Source organism: Camponotus vicinus, unplaced genomic scaffold (genome assembly GCF_025532165.1).
Source record: "Camponotus vicinus isolate PSW18456_S1 unplaced genomic scaffold, iyCamVici1.0 SCAF_11, whole genome shotgun sequence".
In the NCBI taxonomy this organism is placed as follows: domain Eukaryota; kingdom Metazoa; phylum Arthropoda; class Insecta; order Hymenoptera; family Formicidae; genus Camponotus; species Camponotus vicinus.
The window spans coordinates 18,450,634-18,466,537 of record NW_028141947.1 but is presented as its reverse complement, the minus strand read 5'-3'; the positions used below and the strand labels follow the sequence as shown (position 1 = coordinate 18,466,537).

The window sequence follows — 15,904 nt, the reverse complement described above, 5'->3', positions numbered from 1 at the left end:
TACAAAGGTCGATGCATAATATCGGCTTTGACGCTTTGACAGATATTTTCGTTAAAAAGAGAATCTAGTTCATCGAGCACTTTATACAATAAAGCACATTTTTTTAATAATATTTATAAAATTATCTTTATATCATGCGTATCGCAATACAGGCTGTTTTTACTGTAATCTTATCTACGTTTACGTAACGAGAACATTTTTTCGCTATTAATATCAGAATACGACAAATCATCCAATTATAAAAAAAATAAAAATCAATAGCAATTGGTATTTTTAAATTATTTTCAAAACGTCAAACGAACGATACATGTAGAAAAGAAATGTATAGATTGGCAAGTACTTGGTATTTATGAATGAATTTATATTATACAGACACATGACGAAGACTGAGAGAGTAGCGGAAAAGCGGCTAATCGCGACAGCTGATTATGTAATTTATATATTTGGCGCAATTATATACTCATTTATTTTTACATGATAAAAATAAACGAATAGTGTGAATTTTAAGTCGCTTATGTGTCGCGCTATTGATAAAAATAAAAATTGTGTCCTCGTTTGATGCGCGCACGATCCATTCCATGTAATCGTTTATTAGCTGATACTCCAAGCTCTTGAAATAGGGCAACGTATTACCGTTCTTAGGTCGCTGCCTACGCATTCCGTGGCTGCAAACCGTTACAACATGCCTAGCATGCAGCTAGAATGATGTAAAAATATATCCCGGGCTGTTCCTTCTGGCGCAAACGATTCATCGCTTCCTTCCCGCGCATTTTCCAGTCGGGGAAAAAATAGGTCGGAGGTATTCTTTTCGATTGTTCTCAATTGCTAATATTCTTATTAATCAAATGTACTGAAGAAAGATTCATGTTTTAAAATATATAAAAAGATAAATTATATTCATCTATTAGCTATCATCGCGCGCAGCCTTGTGCCATAATCGTCACTACTATAAGATGTACGCTAAATAATCTTATTGGAAATATTTTCAGTGCATCCACTCATCGAGCAAGAGGTAAATTCGATGGATTGCATTACTGTGCCAAATTTTGCAAAGCAATTTTGTTCGTGCCAAATTAACGCGTCGGGACTCCTTAACAAGGAGAATGTAATTGCGAAATCCTCAATGACAAAACCATTTATCTTGATATTCTTTTTTCCCAACATTGAGTTAATATATTTAAATAATTTTTTTTTACTTTTTGACACGTTTAATTATATTTCGAGCGATGCTTCTTGCTGGGTGAGCTCTTTTTAAATTTGCCTTACATGTGGTTTGAATATAATCATACTCTGAAAATTCATTGATCGACAATAAATTATCGAAATCGCTCAATTTAATTGTTTGTATCATTTATATAATAATTATAATTTATATAATAATAATATCATTTGTATGTATGTCGCAGATGTTGAAATGTTTTTAATTTTATTTCTTTTTATACTCGTACTTGCACTCGAAAGCTAGAAAAAAAGATTATCGCAAAGTATACATATAATCATGTCGCTAAAATCTCCTTCGTTCTTTAATAATATAAATTTTTATATATTTACATCAAATAAAATTTATTTATTATAGGCATTTGAAAATCTTGCAGGTTAAACTTTCAGATAAATGCCTGTTAAAACCTAGTTGTGTCAATAACATGTGTACATAAATATCCAATGAAATGGGAAGGATTACCGAAATATATAAATCATTTTCAAAGTGTGTGAAGAAACGGATACTAAGAATAAAAAAAACGCATGAGAGATTTGATTCTAAAATCATTTCTACGCTATATTCCACTTTGTTTCGCAAATGCAATTTGTGAAAAATATGTACAATTTTTTTATCAATATTTTAAGAAATACATTTCGGTAGAGGTAGGAATAAATTAGAGATAATAATAGTCACGTTCGCTTAGCACATGTGGACTCGAACGTGTTATTATTTATGACATAAATAAATGACTTTACACAGTAAAGTTTGTATAAGAAAAATTTTATATTCACAAGAGGTGATACATCTCTCTGATAAATTTGTAGCAAAATCTCGCGGGAAAAAATGATTATCATTATATTATATATCAAAATATTAGGTAAAATATTTCATTAGTAAACCGTAGATAAATTGTAATACACAAGTCTTAAAATTGGAACATTCCTTTGTCAGAGAATTTGTGCTTTGATGGCGCAATTCTCCGTCATTGAATTAGATATCTTAAGAATTTCTAACGACACATTATTAGATAAAAAAAGTGTTCTTGCTGCGCCTAAATATTAAATCAATCAGATAATAAATTATTTTATATACTCAATTATAAAATCAGAATATAAATTTCTATATCAATTACTATCACTTATGAAAAGATCATCTTTTGGCCATTTATGTATATGTGTGTGTGTGTGTGTTTGTGGGCACGCGCGTGTGTATCTAGTAGTTAAATAGGCCGGCAATTAAATATTTTCTTTCTATATACATAAAAATTTCACATAAATAAAATTAATTATACAAGTTAAATCAACAAATTGCACTTATACGCATCTCTTTAGCTCGTCATTAAAACAATATTCAGTAGATTCGGATTATTTTGTTATGAGATATTGACCATGTCAAAAAACTTTACGCCGATTCTTTTTCCTAGAAGAATTTGATTTTAGGGAATATATTAAACAGTTATTCAAAAAAGATTATAAATTTTTGTGGCTATATTATGATATAAATAGAATAAAAAATATGACATGATTTTTATGTATATTATAGAAATTGTAATTGACATATATATATCTTACTTTGAAAATCGGCAGTATTTTTTGTGATACATAAAATGTATGAAAATTTCACAAATATTTACTTTGACTTGTGTCATCTCTTTGATTTAAATTTATAAATTGATAGCAAAATAATACTATTTTTACATATCGGGTCATTTATTAGGGACTTGAATAAGTTCTCGCTGTTTCCCGACAGATGGTGTTATCTTAGCCTTTTTGCATCAGGTAATACTACAGCCAACTTCATCGTGAAGCTCCACCATTAGGCTCGAAATGACAGTATATGTTATTCCGCCAAAGTGTAAATAACATATTTTTTCATAGCGTTAAACATGTCGAATTTCGTGCCAAAAAAAGAGTATTTGCGGGGAATTTTACTGCATTACTTTTTTCAAAAAAAATCTGCATCTGAAGCACATAGAATTCTTGCGGAGACTTACGGCGACCATGCTCTGTCGGAAACAACATGCAGAGATTGGTTTAGACGCTTTAAAAATAATGATTTTGATGTTGAAGATAAAGAACGCTCTGGCGCACCGAAAAAGTTTGAAGACGAAGAATTGGAAGCATTACTCGATGAAGATCCAAGTCAGACGCAAAATAAACTTGCAGAATCATTAGGAGTTGATCACACAACAGTTGCCAAACGTTTAAAAGCATTAGGAATGATTCAAAAGCAAGGAAATTGGGTGCCGTACGAATTGAAGCCGAGAGACGTCGAACGGCGTTTTTTCACATGTGAACAGCTGCTCCAACGGCAGAAAAGGAAAGGTTTTTTGCATCGTATCGTGACTGGCGATGAAAAGTGGATACACTACGATAACCCGAAGCGTAGAAAATCGTGGGGTAAGCCCGGCCATGCATCAACATCGACGGCAAAGCCGAATATCCATGGTTCCAAGCTCATGCTCAGTATTTGGTGAGATCAGCTGGGTGTAGTATATTATGAGCTCCTCAAACCTAACGAAACCATCACGGGAGATCGCTATCGACTACAATTGATGCGATTGAGCCGAGCGTTGAAGGAAAAACGGCCTCAATACGAGGAAAGACACGACAAAGTAATTTTGCAGCATGACAACGCTCGGCCACATGTTGCAAAACCAGTCAAAACCTACTTGGAAACGCTCAAATGGGAAGTCCTACCCCACCCGCCATATTCACCGGACATTGCTCCTTCCGATTACCACTTGTTCCGATCGATGACTCATGGCCTGGCTGAGCAGCACTTCCATTCTTATGAAGATGCCAAAAAATGGGTCGATTCGTGGATAAGCTCAAAAGATGAGTCGTTCTTTCGACATGGTATTCGTATGCTGCCAGAAAGATGGGAGAAAGTAGTGGCTAGCGATGGACAATACTTTCAATGACATGTTCTTTACTAATTTTTTAAAATAAAGCATTCATTTTCACGAAAAAACAGCGGGAACTTATTCAAGTCCCTAATATATTATAGAATAATTGTAGAAAGATTATATCATATAACTATAGCACAGATTTTTCTTTAAGCCTTTCTGAAAATTGACATATCAAACATATATCTTCATATCAAATATAATAAACAACACTTGTTAAGTATCAAACGACAATAGCTTTGAATAGATAAAAGAGAATCAATTCAAAATTAGCCTTTTACAATTCCTGCAATGTTGATACTGTGAAGACCTCGACAAAGCATATACAATATTGCATCAAATCAGTGTATGGGATACTATATCGATAACAAAATTCTTCCACAAAAAAACGTTCGAAAGTATAGGAAGCAACTAAACTAATAACGTTGTAATTGCCATTTTGCAAACCAAGTATCATTATCGGTAATATTTGTAATACGACAGTGATATTAGTTATAAAACGGAGCTTCCTAAGTTGTCTTTCCTTCTGTTTTATCGCTAATGGAAAAAATATCGGTATCGTACCAAGAAACAATAACAGCATACGTATCTTTTCATCTACCTGATATGCACTCAATATACCAGATGTCAGTAATGCCAAAGGAACAATTTCAATGACACTGGAAAACCAATCGTAAAAGCTTCGAAAGCACTTTGCCGTAGGTGTCGATGACGAAGTAAACGGAACTCCTGAAAATGTTGAAATTATATAATAAAGAAAATGTATAAGAAAAAAATGTAGAGATAATGTACAATCACATTAAATAGGCATTGAAAGGATACAAGATTCAATGTTATAACTCTGTGCTATAGTTTGCAAAAGAACAGTGTATGTAAACAAATGTAATTTGATCACATGACCATACCATAAATTATTAGGTCGTTATCGACTTGTTGGAACATGTAAGAAAAGAAAAAAATAGAGACGGTGCTTGTCAAAATTCTCGCATTGGATATGAAAAGTCTTACATTACTGTGAGAATATATGTATGTGCGAAAACATTCCAACAAAGGTGCATGTAGCTTGTAGACAATTGTGCATACAATGCTCTAATGTTGCATATATTTCGTTTAAAATCTCAAGGTCGAGTATTTCTGAAAGGATTAAATAAATGTTGCGCAAAAGTATACTTGGACAAAATTGCAAAATAACAAAACTCCAAGTAGATGCAAATGCAATTAATTTGACCAAGATTAATGCTATTAAATAAATTATATATATATGTAGAAATCTCAAAGATATAATTAATATACATTTTTTTTGCAACAATTCCTCACTTGTTCCAACGATAACAAATAATTTGTACAATTACCGTAAATCCTTATTGTTGACAAATGGAAAAATCTTCCTCTTCCATTCTCGAATTAGACACAAAAATTAAATACCACGTGGCCATGTGTCATATCGTGAATCGCTCTTTGCTGCGACACCCACCCTGTGCCCACCCCCCTGCAAAGTTATGACATGGAATCTTGGATGGTCCATACCTATAAGTTATTAAGCTTTGAACAAATAGGGTAGCCATTAAAGAAAACAGATTATAAAAAAAAATGATATATGCTCACATGCATATAAACTGCTAAGAAATATTGTATAAACAAATGAGATGTAAAAGGGATACAATTGAAATTGTATAAAATAATAGTAAAATATAATAATACTAATACAATGAATAATATTACACGTATATAATAATGTATAACCAAGTTAATAGTAAAGAGAAAGAAATATAAAGGAAATCAAAAGCAAATAAATAAAATTAAATAAAATTAAATAAAATTGAAGAAAAAGTTTAGATTAACTTTATACATTGTCGCATTTTGATAGATGTAAGATTCTTGTTTCTATAAAAAAAAAGGAGCAAAGCAACAGGTAGAGGGATTGTTTATTTTTAGATACGAGACATTCGCCTTACCGAATCTGAAGATCCCCAAGATCGAATGCATGAAGAGAATTCGAAAGGCACGCAGAGACCACGTAGTCGGCAAGGCCTTTGCCCGGTAGGGCTCGGCGAGATGCCTCATGCATATCGCGGTCACCAGCAATTTCACGAAATGCGCCACGACGCTGCTCGCGCTTACCATGCTGATCACCGTCTCGCTATCTCTCCGAGTAACTCGCCTAGTCCAAGGTAATTGACCGAATTTCCCATTCGAATCCTTGTCGATTGTTTTCAAGGGTCGTCACAGTTTTCTTTTTCTCTCCAGTCTATTCGCGGACGGAAGCAAACACGCGTGCCAGGCAAAGTGTCATTGTAAAACGGCAAACCGATGTCATAACGTCGCGAAATATTACGAGTCTCGAAAAGTTGTAAGACGCGAAAACGCCACATATACTACACAATTGTTGACCTAACCCAACTTGGTTAATTTACCTTCCAGCCCATCATCCTTGAACGCATATACGTATATGGTATTGAATGAAATTGGTAACGGACGAATGAATAAAGTTGGTAGTAATACTCAAGGTTGCCACACACATGCGCGCACAACACATACGTAGCTGTATGTGTGCTGTCATTTGGTTTAGACTACGTTCGAAAATCTTACTCGTGAGGTATAATAGCAATCGATCGACCAATCGAGACGCAGAAATTTTGCTCCCCTTTTGTCCGATTGGTCAGTTAAACGCTACTTTATCTCACGATAGAATTTTTGAATGCACTCTAGCGTACGCTTAATTCTAACCTCTCTAAAAGAAACAAGATACTGAGGATTAGGTTAATGAAGTTATTGAAGTTTTGAACGTTTTTAATAAAGTGACAAATGCGCAAAATAATTATGCAAAAACATTCCATGCAGTTTTACCCGACATGACAAAGTGAATCTAAAACGACCAAGTGACAAATAAAATTTCGCTTATCAATGTCCGCTACACATGTGTAAATCCACGTATGTAAGTCCACGTGGGTCCGTCTGAATTGACGTCTGCATGAATCGTCATAACGCATTGTTTGCGATAAAATGGAAAAAGAGTCGTCTACGGTTACAAGAACGAGACTCAACTACGACAATAAACTCATCTTGGCGCCCATGGTGCGTATCGGAACACTTCCGATGCGTTTGCTCGCTCTAGATTATGGTGCGGACATAGTTTACACCGAAGAATTGATCGATAGAAAATTGCTTCGTTCGATTCGTCGAGAGAATGGTAAAATGCATTCTTTTTCGTTCAAGAACTATACAAAACTTTGTCATGTATTGACATTATGTCAAAAGGATTTTATATTAAATTTGAGCATAAGAATTTGATTCATCGATACACAAACTTTGACACGTTTCTATTGTGATTATTAATATAATTAATATTATCACAGTTAAATTTTTATGTCATAGTTGTCTGTTTCAATTGACTTGAATTTTGTTGAATCGAATAAAGCGGTATTCCTTTAAAGGACTAATATTCTATTTTTTCTAATTTTAAACAAATTTTTATTTCATCAGATTTTTATTGACTCTTGATTTAATTCGTCTTTAGGATTTTATACTTATTCATTATCATTTGATTTGCAGATGTTTTGGGCACAATCGATTACATCGACAAGACTGATAGTACAGTAGTGTTTCGTACTTGTCCTCGGGAACGAGAGCATGTGGTTCTTCAAATTGGTACGTCCGATCCATTAAGAGCGGCCGAAGTCGCTCGTATGGTGGAGAAGGATGTTGCTGGCATAGATGTCAACATGGGTTGTCCAAAGAAATTTTCAATACTCGGAGGAATGGGCGCTTCCCTTCTTAGTGACCCACGAAAAGCGACAAATATTTTGCGAAAGATGATTGAAACTGTAACAATACCAATCACGTGTAAAATACGCGTTTTATCCAGCCTGGAGGAGACTCTCCAACTTTGCGACACCCTAGCTTCTACTGGTATTGAAGCCATTACCGTACACGGTCGCACGATTGAGGAGAGACCGCAACACCCCAATCGAAATCATGTTCTCAAGCAGATTTCGGATAGACTCTCGATACCGGTCATCGCGAATGGTGGGTCCAAAGACATTCAACAGCATTCCGATATATTTAGGTAATTCAGGTCATTTCAGCATGTTTATCAAATAACCATCAAGTACACATTTCTCAAGTCTTTTTTAATCTGTTTCTATAGGTTTAAAGAAGAAACAGGTTGTAGTAGTGTGATGCTTGCTCGTGCAGCTGAGTGGAACTGTTCGATATTTCGTAAAGAAGGTCTACTATCAATGGAAAATGTTATAAAATCATATTTAAAATATGCAGTCGATTGTGATAATTCACCTTCCAATACAAAATATTGTGTACAGAATATTTTACGGGAGCTTCAGGAATCTCCTCTAGGAAGAAAATTCCTCGATTCGCAAACACTAGAACAAATATGGTGAATATTTTTTCTTTTCCTTTTTTTTTTGCCTTCTATGTTTGCTCAAAAAGTTCTTTTTAGTGAAGTATGGGGATTGGGTGATTATTGCCGATCCAAAAATAAGGAATTTCGAGATAAGGGCTTGTTGGGTCGATTTCAAGTGATGCCAGTAATGCTCGACAAAGACGCAAAGGACAATAATGTTTCCCACAAAAGAAAAATTTATGAAGAGAATGATGTTTCTTTGATGCGTTGTGCTTTCTTGAGGAATAGTTACACAACAGACTCTGAACTGCCAAAGACTAGATTACTCAAGTGGACCAAGGAAAATCGTAAAAAAATGCCAATATATAATACTCGGCAAGAAGATAAACTTTTTTGTTCTGTAGTTACCATTGACGGCAGGAAATATGGTTCTTCCTTCTGGTAAATTATATTTGAAAAAAAAAAGATTTTTATTTCTTTCTGTTTTATTTCTACTTCTTTATTGTACGCTTCCTCCTTTCAGGGAAAAAAATAAGAAATGGGCTGAACAGGGTGCTGCTTTGGTATGTCTCTATTTCTTGGGAGTAATCAATGAAGAAAGTCTTTCTGCTAGTGGCAACATTATTTCTCGATGATATCTAGACTTTCTATCTGTTGAATGCATTTAAAAATTTTTGATGCAATTATATAAAAAAATATGTGAATATTATTCTTTCTGTAAATAAATTTTAACTTTTTTATTAAAAATATATTACATATGGTCTTATTATCTATTTAATGAAAATTTAAATCCTATTTAGAGTGTATTCCACATACATCCCTAGGATATATATCTTCATTATTGCTTCTAATATTCATAACGAATTTAACATATTTTTGAAAGATGTTTGTTATTTAAAGAATAAGTGTAAGAGAAAAATTGGAAAGCTATCCAAAGGATCGTTTACTTGCCATTAAATGCTCCACAAAATATAATAAATATATTATATACATTGACAACATATATCAAAACAATTTATATTAATGCTTACAATTTCTGAAAATTGTCACTCTTCATATTATACATTAATTGTTAAAATTGTATGTCTGGAAGTAGAGATTATTTTATTTTTGTTAATCGTCATCAGAGGCTTCGCTTGTTGTGGTTATTTTTTCTTTCTCCTCCATTTTAGTTCGTGCAATGATTTCTTTTGCAGGATTAAAAGTGCCATTAGTTTGAGTATTACAAACATAACATCGTGTACTTTTCTTATATTGTTGCAAAGCACATTTTTCACAAAAATAATGCTTACATCTAAAAATAAGTAAATAGATTAGACCCTTTTAAATATTAAAGTTATTAATATAACAGTAATATTGAGCATTAATAAGTTAATAATACATACTTTGTGACTACTGGATCCGTAAAACTGTTTCTGCAAATGAAGCATTTAAATGGCAAGTTGTCTTCATCGCTGTCAATCTCATACTTTTTATCATCTTCATCTCCACTATTATCACATTCTCCGGTAGCAGCCCCTCTTTCCAATTGCCATCCCAATTTATAATCCGACCGATCGTGAAGAAACTTACAACTATCTAAAAAAAAAAAATAAAAGAAAATTTTTACTATATCAATTTTAGAAAACTCTCTACTAAAATAAACTATAACATCTATTTAATACTAAAGTAAACTATAATTACACATACCTCCGAAGCCACAAAATCCAGTTTCCTTATAATCTTTACAGATATCGGGTTGGTAATCCCATCTTACAGTTGCCCTAAGATTCGAAGGTGCTCTAATTGGTCCTTTACGAACCATGCCACTGGATGCATTACCAGCTGCTGTATCTTTCTTTTTGTAATATTGTGCGTAATTATTCAAGCCCCTGTAAATTTTGTCATCTTCTTTTCCTTCCAATTCCTAATAATTCAAATAAAAGCAACATTATTAATTTTATCTTTCCAGAAAAGATCAATTTTAAATTTAATTAATATATTTAACGAATAAATGATTCCACATACTTCATTTATTTTTTGAGCTTTTTCGAATAATGCTTGTGCATCTTTGTCTTTTTCTGTTTCCGTTTGAAGAATAGCTGTTGCTCCTTGGTCACTCGGACCAGCTGGTAAAGCATTTCCACTACTTTTATAGGAAACCCTTATATCATCATCAGTATCATTGTCGTAATGGACTTTTTCCTGCTGTTTTTTTACATTTGTCTAGAAAAACAAAAACTGATGAGACTTAAACTGATCAGACTTATAAAACGTCACATATTCTAAATTTATCTAAAATTCAATAACTACAATAGTATAATTTTAATAGTATAATTTAAGTAAGAGAAAAAAAAAATGATATATTAATTTCGTGACATTTTGTATAAAAAATACTTACACTTTGAATCATAGGATTATGATAGTCTCGTTTCCTCTCCTTTTTAATCACCGTAGTTTCATCCTCGCTGCTATCTATATAAAAAAAATGCAAATCCAAACATTTATCTACCCGTTTACTTGGACATAACCTAAAATCCTTTCGTTTAACTAAACTTAATCCACTAGACGTGCGATATCTATAATTAGTCTACATTGAAATCGATTATTTATTATAACTCACCGTCACTACTATTCGCATCTTTTCGCTTTCTCGTAGCGTTGCTACGAATTTTACGCTTATTAAATACAGGTACCATTATCTGTATCTACTTGTATCGTTCTATCTAAAAAGGTGCAGCTCAGAGTGCGGAGTGCAGTTCAGTGCAGTTCACATCCATGGTGTAGTAAAGAAACATGGGGTTCAGTGATTAATGTATGCTGTGTCGTTTCAATACTGACATGAGAATAATTGATGCATATATTGTAGCAGAGGAAGCAATTAGACATCTTTAAATAATGGGTCCGCCAAAGCGATTTAAAAAAGATAATGGCAAGTATAATCCATGTTTTTCTACAGGTTATCTTTTATTTGTTATAAATCGAATTTTCCTCCAACTTACTCTTTCTTTATTATATCTTTATTATATTATGTTTCTAAATTAATATTAAATTTGATGTAAATTAATATTAAATTTGATGTAAATTTGATGTACATTAAAGTAATTATACTTTACATTTATATATATATATATTTACTAATAATACATTTATTAAAATAAAGGTAAATGGAAAAAGCGCAAAGACGAGTATGATAAATATAACGACGACGATTCGATAGACAGTAATGAAGCAGATGGTGTGCCAGACGCGGCAAAAACTGATGTGGAAAAGCAGGATGAGTGCGCGACCGAAGATGAGTTTGGAGCCAAAGATTATCGCTTGCAAATGATTTTAAAGCCAGATAATGCATCTAGACCATTATGGGTGGTAAGACTAAAATTTTATTCAAATTTGGCGCAAGAATTTACATTGCAAAGAAATACTTAAAGATGAAAAAGTATTAAAAGACATTCTAAAAGTTAGGCATTTTTTTATAGGCACCAAATGGACACATCTTTTTGGAATCCTTTTCTCCCGTGTATAAACATGCTCATGATTTCTTAATAGCGATATCTGAACCTGTATGCCGACCAGAATTTATTCACGAAGTATGAGTAAAAAAAAATGATAAACTAAATATTATTAGAGAGAGGAAGCAATACGTATAATACAATTTTTTCTCTTTTTCAGTACAAACTGACTGCGTATTCGCTCTATGCTGCGGTTAGTGTTGGTCTGCAAACAGAAGATATAATAGAATATTTAAAAAGATTAAGTAAAACTAGTGTTCCCGATGGTATAATTGAGTTTATAAAACTATGTACATTATCCTATGGAAAAGTGAGTAAAGATAACTTTAAACATAAATTTCTTTTGTTTGACATTAAGAAATAACCTTAATAATTGAAATATTAAAATATTAAACATTTTTATAGGTAAAACTTGTTTTAAAACATAATAAATATTTTATCGAATCGCCATTTCCTGAAGCGCTGCAGAAATTATTAAAAGATCCAGTTATTCAAGAATGTCGATTGAGGACACGAATAACGCCTACGGAAGATACAGATGTTGATGATATTGTCACAAATGTTCAAGCTAAATCAAAAGTTCCTCAGGTCTATAGAAATAAGTGTGCTAATAATTAATTGAATAATTTCTAGTATGATAATAAGATGTATGTTATATTTCTTTATGTTGGAATATAGTTTGGATCAAAGGCACTAAATACTCCTGCCACTAGTAAGACAAATTCAGAAGCGGAATCTGATCAAATGATGGTGGAATCAACTACCATTCCAGAAGACATAACAGCTTTTTATGATAAAATTGATAAAGATGACGAAGATGAAGAAGAGGATCAAGGATTAAAAACAGTTAGTTTTGAAGTAAATCAGGTATGTGTCATTATTTCGATCCAATTTTATATTATAAAGTATTTACCTCTTAAACTGTATTGCAAAATATTCAAAACTGTATATGTCATTATAAAAGGAAAAAATTGAAGTTGTACAAAAACGCTGCATTGAACTTGAGTACCCTTTATTGGCAGAGTACGATTTTCGTAATGATAGTGTAAATCCAGATATAAAGTAAGTAATATTGACGAAAAGTTGTACATCTCACTTCTCATGTACATCAAAAATTAAAAATAATACATCGAGATAATATTCCAGTATCGACTTGAAACCATCAGCTGTATTAAGACCTTACCAAGAAAAAAGTTTGCGGAAAATGTTTGGCAATGGACGAGCTAGATCCGGAGTAATAGTCTTACCCTGTGGTAAGTGTATTTCATACTAAAACTCGCCTAGTCGTACTAAATATAATGTAATCAAAATTTGAAGGAACATTTTTACAACAATTTTAAATCTTGTATGTTAAATGTAGGCGCTGGTAAAAGTTTAGTTGGAGTGACAGCCTGCTGTACAGTACGTAAACGTGCTCTAGTTTTATGTAACTCTGGTGTATCTGTAGAACAATGGAAGCAACAATTTAAAATGTGGTCCACTGCTGACGATTCAATGATTTGTCGATTTACCAGTGAAGCAAAGGATAAATTTATGGGTTGTGGCATATTGATAACCACGTATTCTATGATTACGCACACTCAAAAACGCTCTTGGGATGCCGAGAATACGATGCGTTGGCTTCAAGAACAAGAATGGGGTATTATGGTTTTGGATGGTAAATTTTATTATTCGTATTATTTAAAATAAAGAATAACACTGGTTCTTACATTAATAATTGTGGCATTTATTTTTAGAGGTACACACTATTCCTGCAAAAATGTTCCGTAGAGTATTAACAATTGTTCAATCTCACTGCAAGTTGGGTTTAACGGCAACGCTTTTGCGAGAAGACGACAAAATTGCTGATTTAAATTTTTTAATCGGCCCTAAATTATACGAGGCAAACTGGTTAGAATTGCAAAAGAGAGGATTTATAGCAAGGGTACAGTGTGCAGAAGTTTGGTGTCCCATGACGCCAGAATTTTACAGAGAATATCTTGGTTGCAAGATGAGCAAAAAACTGGTTAGAAAAAATTTATTATATATTTTATACAACTTTTATATAATTCTTTAATGTATCATATACATGTCGTATTTCTCTTTATAATTTCAGTTGTTGTATGTGATGAATCCAAATAAATTTCGGTGCTGCCAATATTTAATTCGATATCACGAAAGACGTGGCGATAAAACAATTGTCTTTTCCGACAATGTGTTTGCATTAAAACATTATGCTGTTAAAATGAATAAGCCGTATATTTATGGTCCTACTATTCAGGTAAGTAAGTAGAGGTTGTAAACTAGATAACTTTTGATATATATAAAATTATACTTTGAAAGCGCAATCTTTTTTTTTTTTTACTATTTATATCATTTATACTTTTAGAGCGAGAGGATACACATCTTGCAAAACTTTAAATTTAATACAAAAGTGAATACGATATTTGTGAGTAAAGTAGCAGATACTTCTTTTGATTTACCAGAAGCTAATGTCTTGATTCAAATTTCATCCCACGGTGGATCTAGAAGACAAGAAGCACAACGATTAGGACGTATTCTTAGAGCTAAAAAAGGTATATAATTTGCTCGTCTATCGACTGCCAATTATTGCAATTAAAAATTTCATTGTAGGAGCAATTGCAGAAGAGTATAACGCATTCTTTTATACACTCGTATCGCAAGATACGATGGAAATGAATTATTCGAGAAAGCGTCAACGGTTTCTCGTAAATCAAGGCTACTCCTACAAAGTCATTACAAAACTCGCAGGCATGGATGAGGTAAAGATACAATCGATGAAACGATACAATTTTATAGTTATGTGTGTTCATGTATATAATGTATTTGTTTACAAAATATTTGCATTGTTATAGAAAGGTTTAATGAAATATAATTTGAATTGATATAGGAGCCGGATCTAATGTATGGGAACCGAGAAGAACAAGGTCAATTGTTGCAACAAGTTTTGACAGCTAGCGACACAGATGCGGATGAAGAAAGAATACCCAACGAAGGACCAAGACCGGTGAGTGTGATTTACAAATGTAGAATAGAGATCTGATATATAATCAAAGTTTTAAAATATTAAATTGGGAACATGTATATAGTTAAAAAATACATTTCACACATGTGTATGCAAGTATATTAAAGTAAAATTTTTTCTCAGATTGTACGTAAAGCTGGCACTATGACATCAATGTCGGGAGCGGACGATGCCGTCTATTACGAGTACAAGAAAGCTCCTAGCTCATCAACGGCAAATAAACATCCTCTTTTTAAAAAATTTAGGACATGAAGAGCACAGACTGGAAACATAAAATGGTAAAAAAATGTATGTTATACATGTATAATATTGTAAATTTATTATAAAAAATATAGAATCTTGTTCAATTTCAGGTTTGAGAAGGCAATGACGTGAAAATGAAAATTGAAGGAAACCCGACAACTAGTTCTAAGAATACTCGTTTGTCGAAAAATAAAATATTGTAATCTGATGTACTTTTATCACATGTATAATGTTTTAAAATTATTCCGCTTTGAATTGTCTTACCGATAATGAGAGAAAAAAAAATTATAGAATCCGATAATCACATGCGATTAATTTTTGTCGACTCTTCTTCTCTCGATAATCTAAAAGCAAATTTACGTTTGCACTAAATTATATAACATATCGAATGCAAGGAGAGAGAGGGAAAGAGAAGCACAATAAAGACGACCAATCTCCAAGAAGGTGATACCTTCTCCGTCTTTTCAATACGCTGCACCTTTTCAGCTTGTACTTTGCTCTCTGTCTCTCCGATACAAAAATAGAAATAGCATCACTCCTTGGCAACTATCTCCCTCGGCTCGAGGTCATTGGACAGAATCCCCACTTTTGCGCGCTTTCTAGGATGGGTATCGTATAGTTTGACGGTTGTTATCGTCAGCTGCGATTAAATATACCTAATGCAAATCGAATAAAT

At 32.8% G+C, this 15,904-nt stretch overlaps 4 protein-coding genes across 9 annotated transcripts; 2 read left to right on the top strand and 2 right to left on the bottom strand.

The window, feature by feature from the left end:
* Positions 1-1,964: 1,964 nt before the first annotated feature.
* On the bottom strand, positions 1,965-6,622 carry LOC145961546 (uncharacterized). Its single transcript, XM_083081874.1, has 2 exons — positions 6,065-6,622; positions 1,965-4,838 (listed from the first exon to the last, which is right to left on the bottom strand). The coding sequence occupies exons 1-2, from the start codon at positions 6,231-6,233 to the stop codon at positions 4,387-4,389; spliced, it is 621 nt and encodes a 206-aa protein (XP_082938000.1). The 5' UTR covers positions 6,234-6,622; the 3' UTR covers positions 1,965-4,386.
* Positions 6,073-9,220, top strand: Dus2 (Dihydrouridine synthase 2). The gene is made up of 5 exons (XM_083081862.1): positions 6,073-7,299; positions 7,662-8,175; positions 8,257-8,502; positions 8,566-8,910; positions 8,993-9,220. The coding sequence occupies exons 1-5, from the start codon at positions 7,113-7,115 to the stop codon at positions 9,102-9,104; spliced, it is 1,404 nt and encodes a 467-aa protein (XP_082937988.1). The 5' UTR covers positions 6,073-7,112; the 3' UTR covers positions 9,105-9,220.
* On the bottom strand, positions 9,192-11,218 carry LOC145961545 (E3 ubiquitin-protein ligase RNF113A-like). The gene is made up of 6 exons (XM_083081873.1): positions 11,072-11,218; positions 10,850-10,923; positions 10,477-10,674; positions 10,159-10,375; positions 9,855-10,047; positions 9,192-9,763 (listed from the first exon to the last, which is right to left on the bottom strand). The coding sequence occupies exons 1-6, from the start codon at positions 11,145-11,147 to the stop codon at positions 9,583-9,585; spliced, it is 939 nt and encodes a 312-aa protein (XP_082937999.1). The 5' UTR covers positions 11,148-11,218; the 3' UTR covers positions 9,192-9,582.
* Hay (ATP-dependent DNA helicase hay) lies at positions 11,202-15,534 on the top strand. Of its 6 annotated transcripts, none has more exons than XM_083081845.1 (16): positions 11,202-11,380; positions 11,612-11,817; positions 11,928-12,038; positions 12,121-12,270; positions 12,366-12,548; positions 12,639-12,827; positions 12,925-13,022; positions 13,107-13,213; positions 13,321-13,617; positions 13,697-13,965; positions 14,056-14,220; positions 14,329-14,515; positions 14,574-14,722; positions 14,851-14,967; positions 15,109-15,263; positions 15,349-15,534. In XM_083081845.1, exons 1-15 carry the CDS (start codon positions 11,347-11,349, stop codon positions 15,235-15,237), a joined length of 2,391 nt encoding a protein of 796 aa, XP_082937971.1. In that variant the 5' UTR covers positions 11,202-11,346; the 3' UTR covers positions 15,238-15,263; positions 15,349-15,534. The 6 variants fall into 6 exon arrangements, with proteins under 6 accessions (XP_082937971.1, XP_082937966.1, XP_082937969.1 ...); XM_083081840.1 differs by having other exon boundaries at positions 15,339-15,534; XM_083081843.1 differs by having other exon boundaries at positions 15,321-15,534.
* Positions 15,535-15,904: the final 370 nt, after the last annotated feature.

Coding starts and splice junctions, on each gene's coding strand:
- LOC145961546 (XM_083081874.1), bottom strand. CDS start 6,233: ATGGTAAGCGCGAGCAGCGTCGTGGCGCATTTCGTGAAATTGCTGGTG. Junction 4,839..6,064: donor CTTGGGGATCTTCAGATTCG/GTAAGGCGAATG, acceptor CAACATTTTCAG/GAGTTCCGTTTACTTCGTCA.
- Dus2 (XM_083081862.1), top strand. CDS start 7,113: ATGGAAAAAGAGTCGTCTACGGTTACAAGAACGAGACTCAACTACGAC. Junction 7,300..7,661: donor TTCGATTCGTCGAGAGAATG/GTAAAATGCATT, acceptor TTTGATTTGCAG/ATGTTTTGGGCACAATCGAT. Junction 8,176..8,256: donor CAGCATTCCGATATATTTAG/GTAATTCAGGTC, acceptor CTGTTTCTATAG/GTTTAAAGAAGAAACAGGTT.
- LOC145961545 (XM_083081873.1), bottom strand. CDS start 11,147: ATGGTACCTGTATTTAATAAGCGTAAAATTCGTAGCAACGCTACGAGA. Junction 10,924..11,071: donor AGATGCGAATAGTAGTGACG/GTGAGTTATAAT, acceptor TTTTTTATATAG/ATAGCAGCGAGGATGAAACT. Junction 10,675..10,849: donor ATAATCCTATGATTCAAAGT/GTAAGTATTTTT, acceptor TTGTTTTTCTAG/ACAAATGTAAAAAAACAGCA.
- Hay (XM_083081845.1), top strand. CDS start 11,347: ATGGGTCCGCCAAAGCGATTTAAAAAAGATAATG. Junction 12,828..12,924: donor TTAGTTTTGAAGTAAATCAG/GTATGTGTCATT, acceptor TCATTATAAAAG/GAAAAAATTGAAGTTGTACA. Junction 13,023..13,106: donor AGTGTAAATCCAGATATAAA/GTAAGTAATATT, acceptor ATAATATTCCAG/TATCGACTTGAAACCATCAG.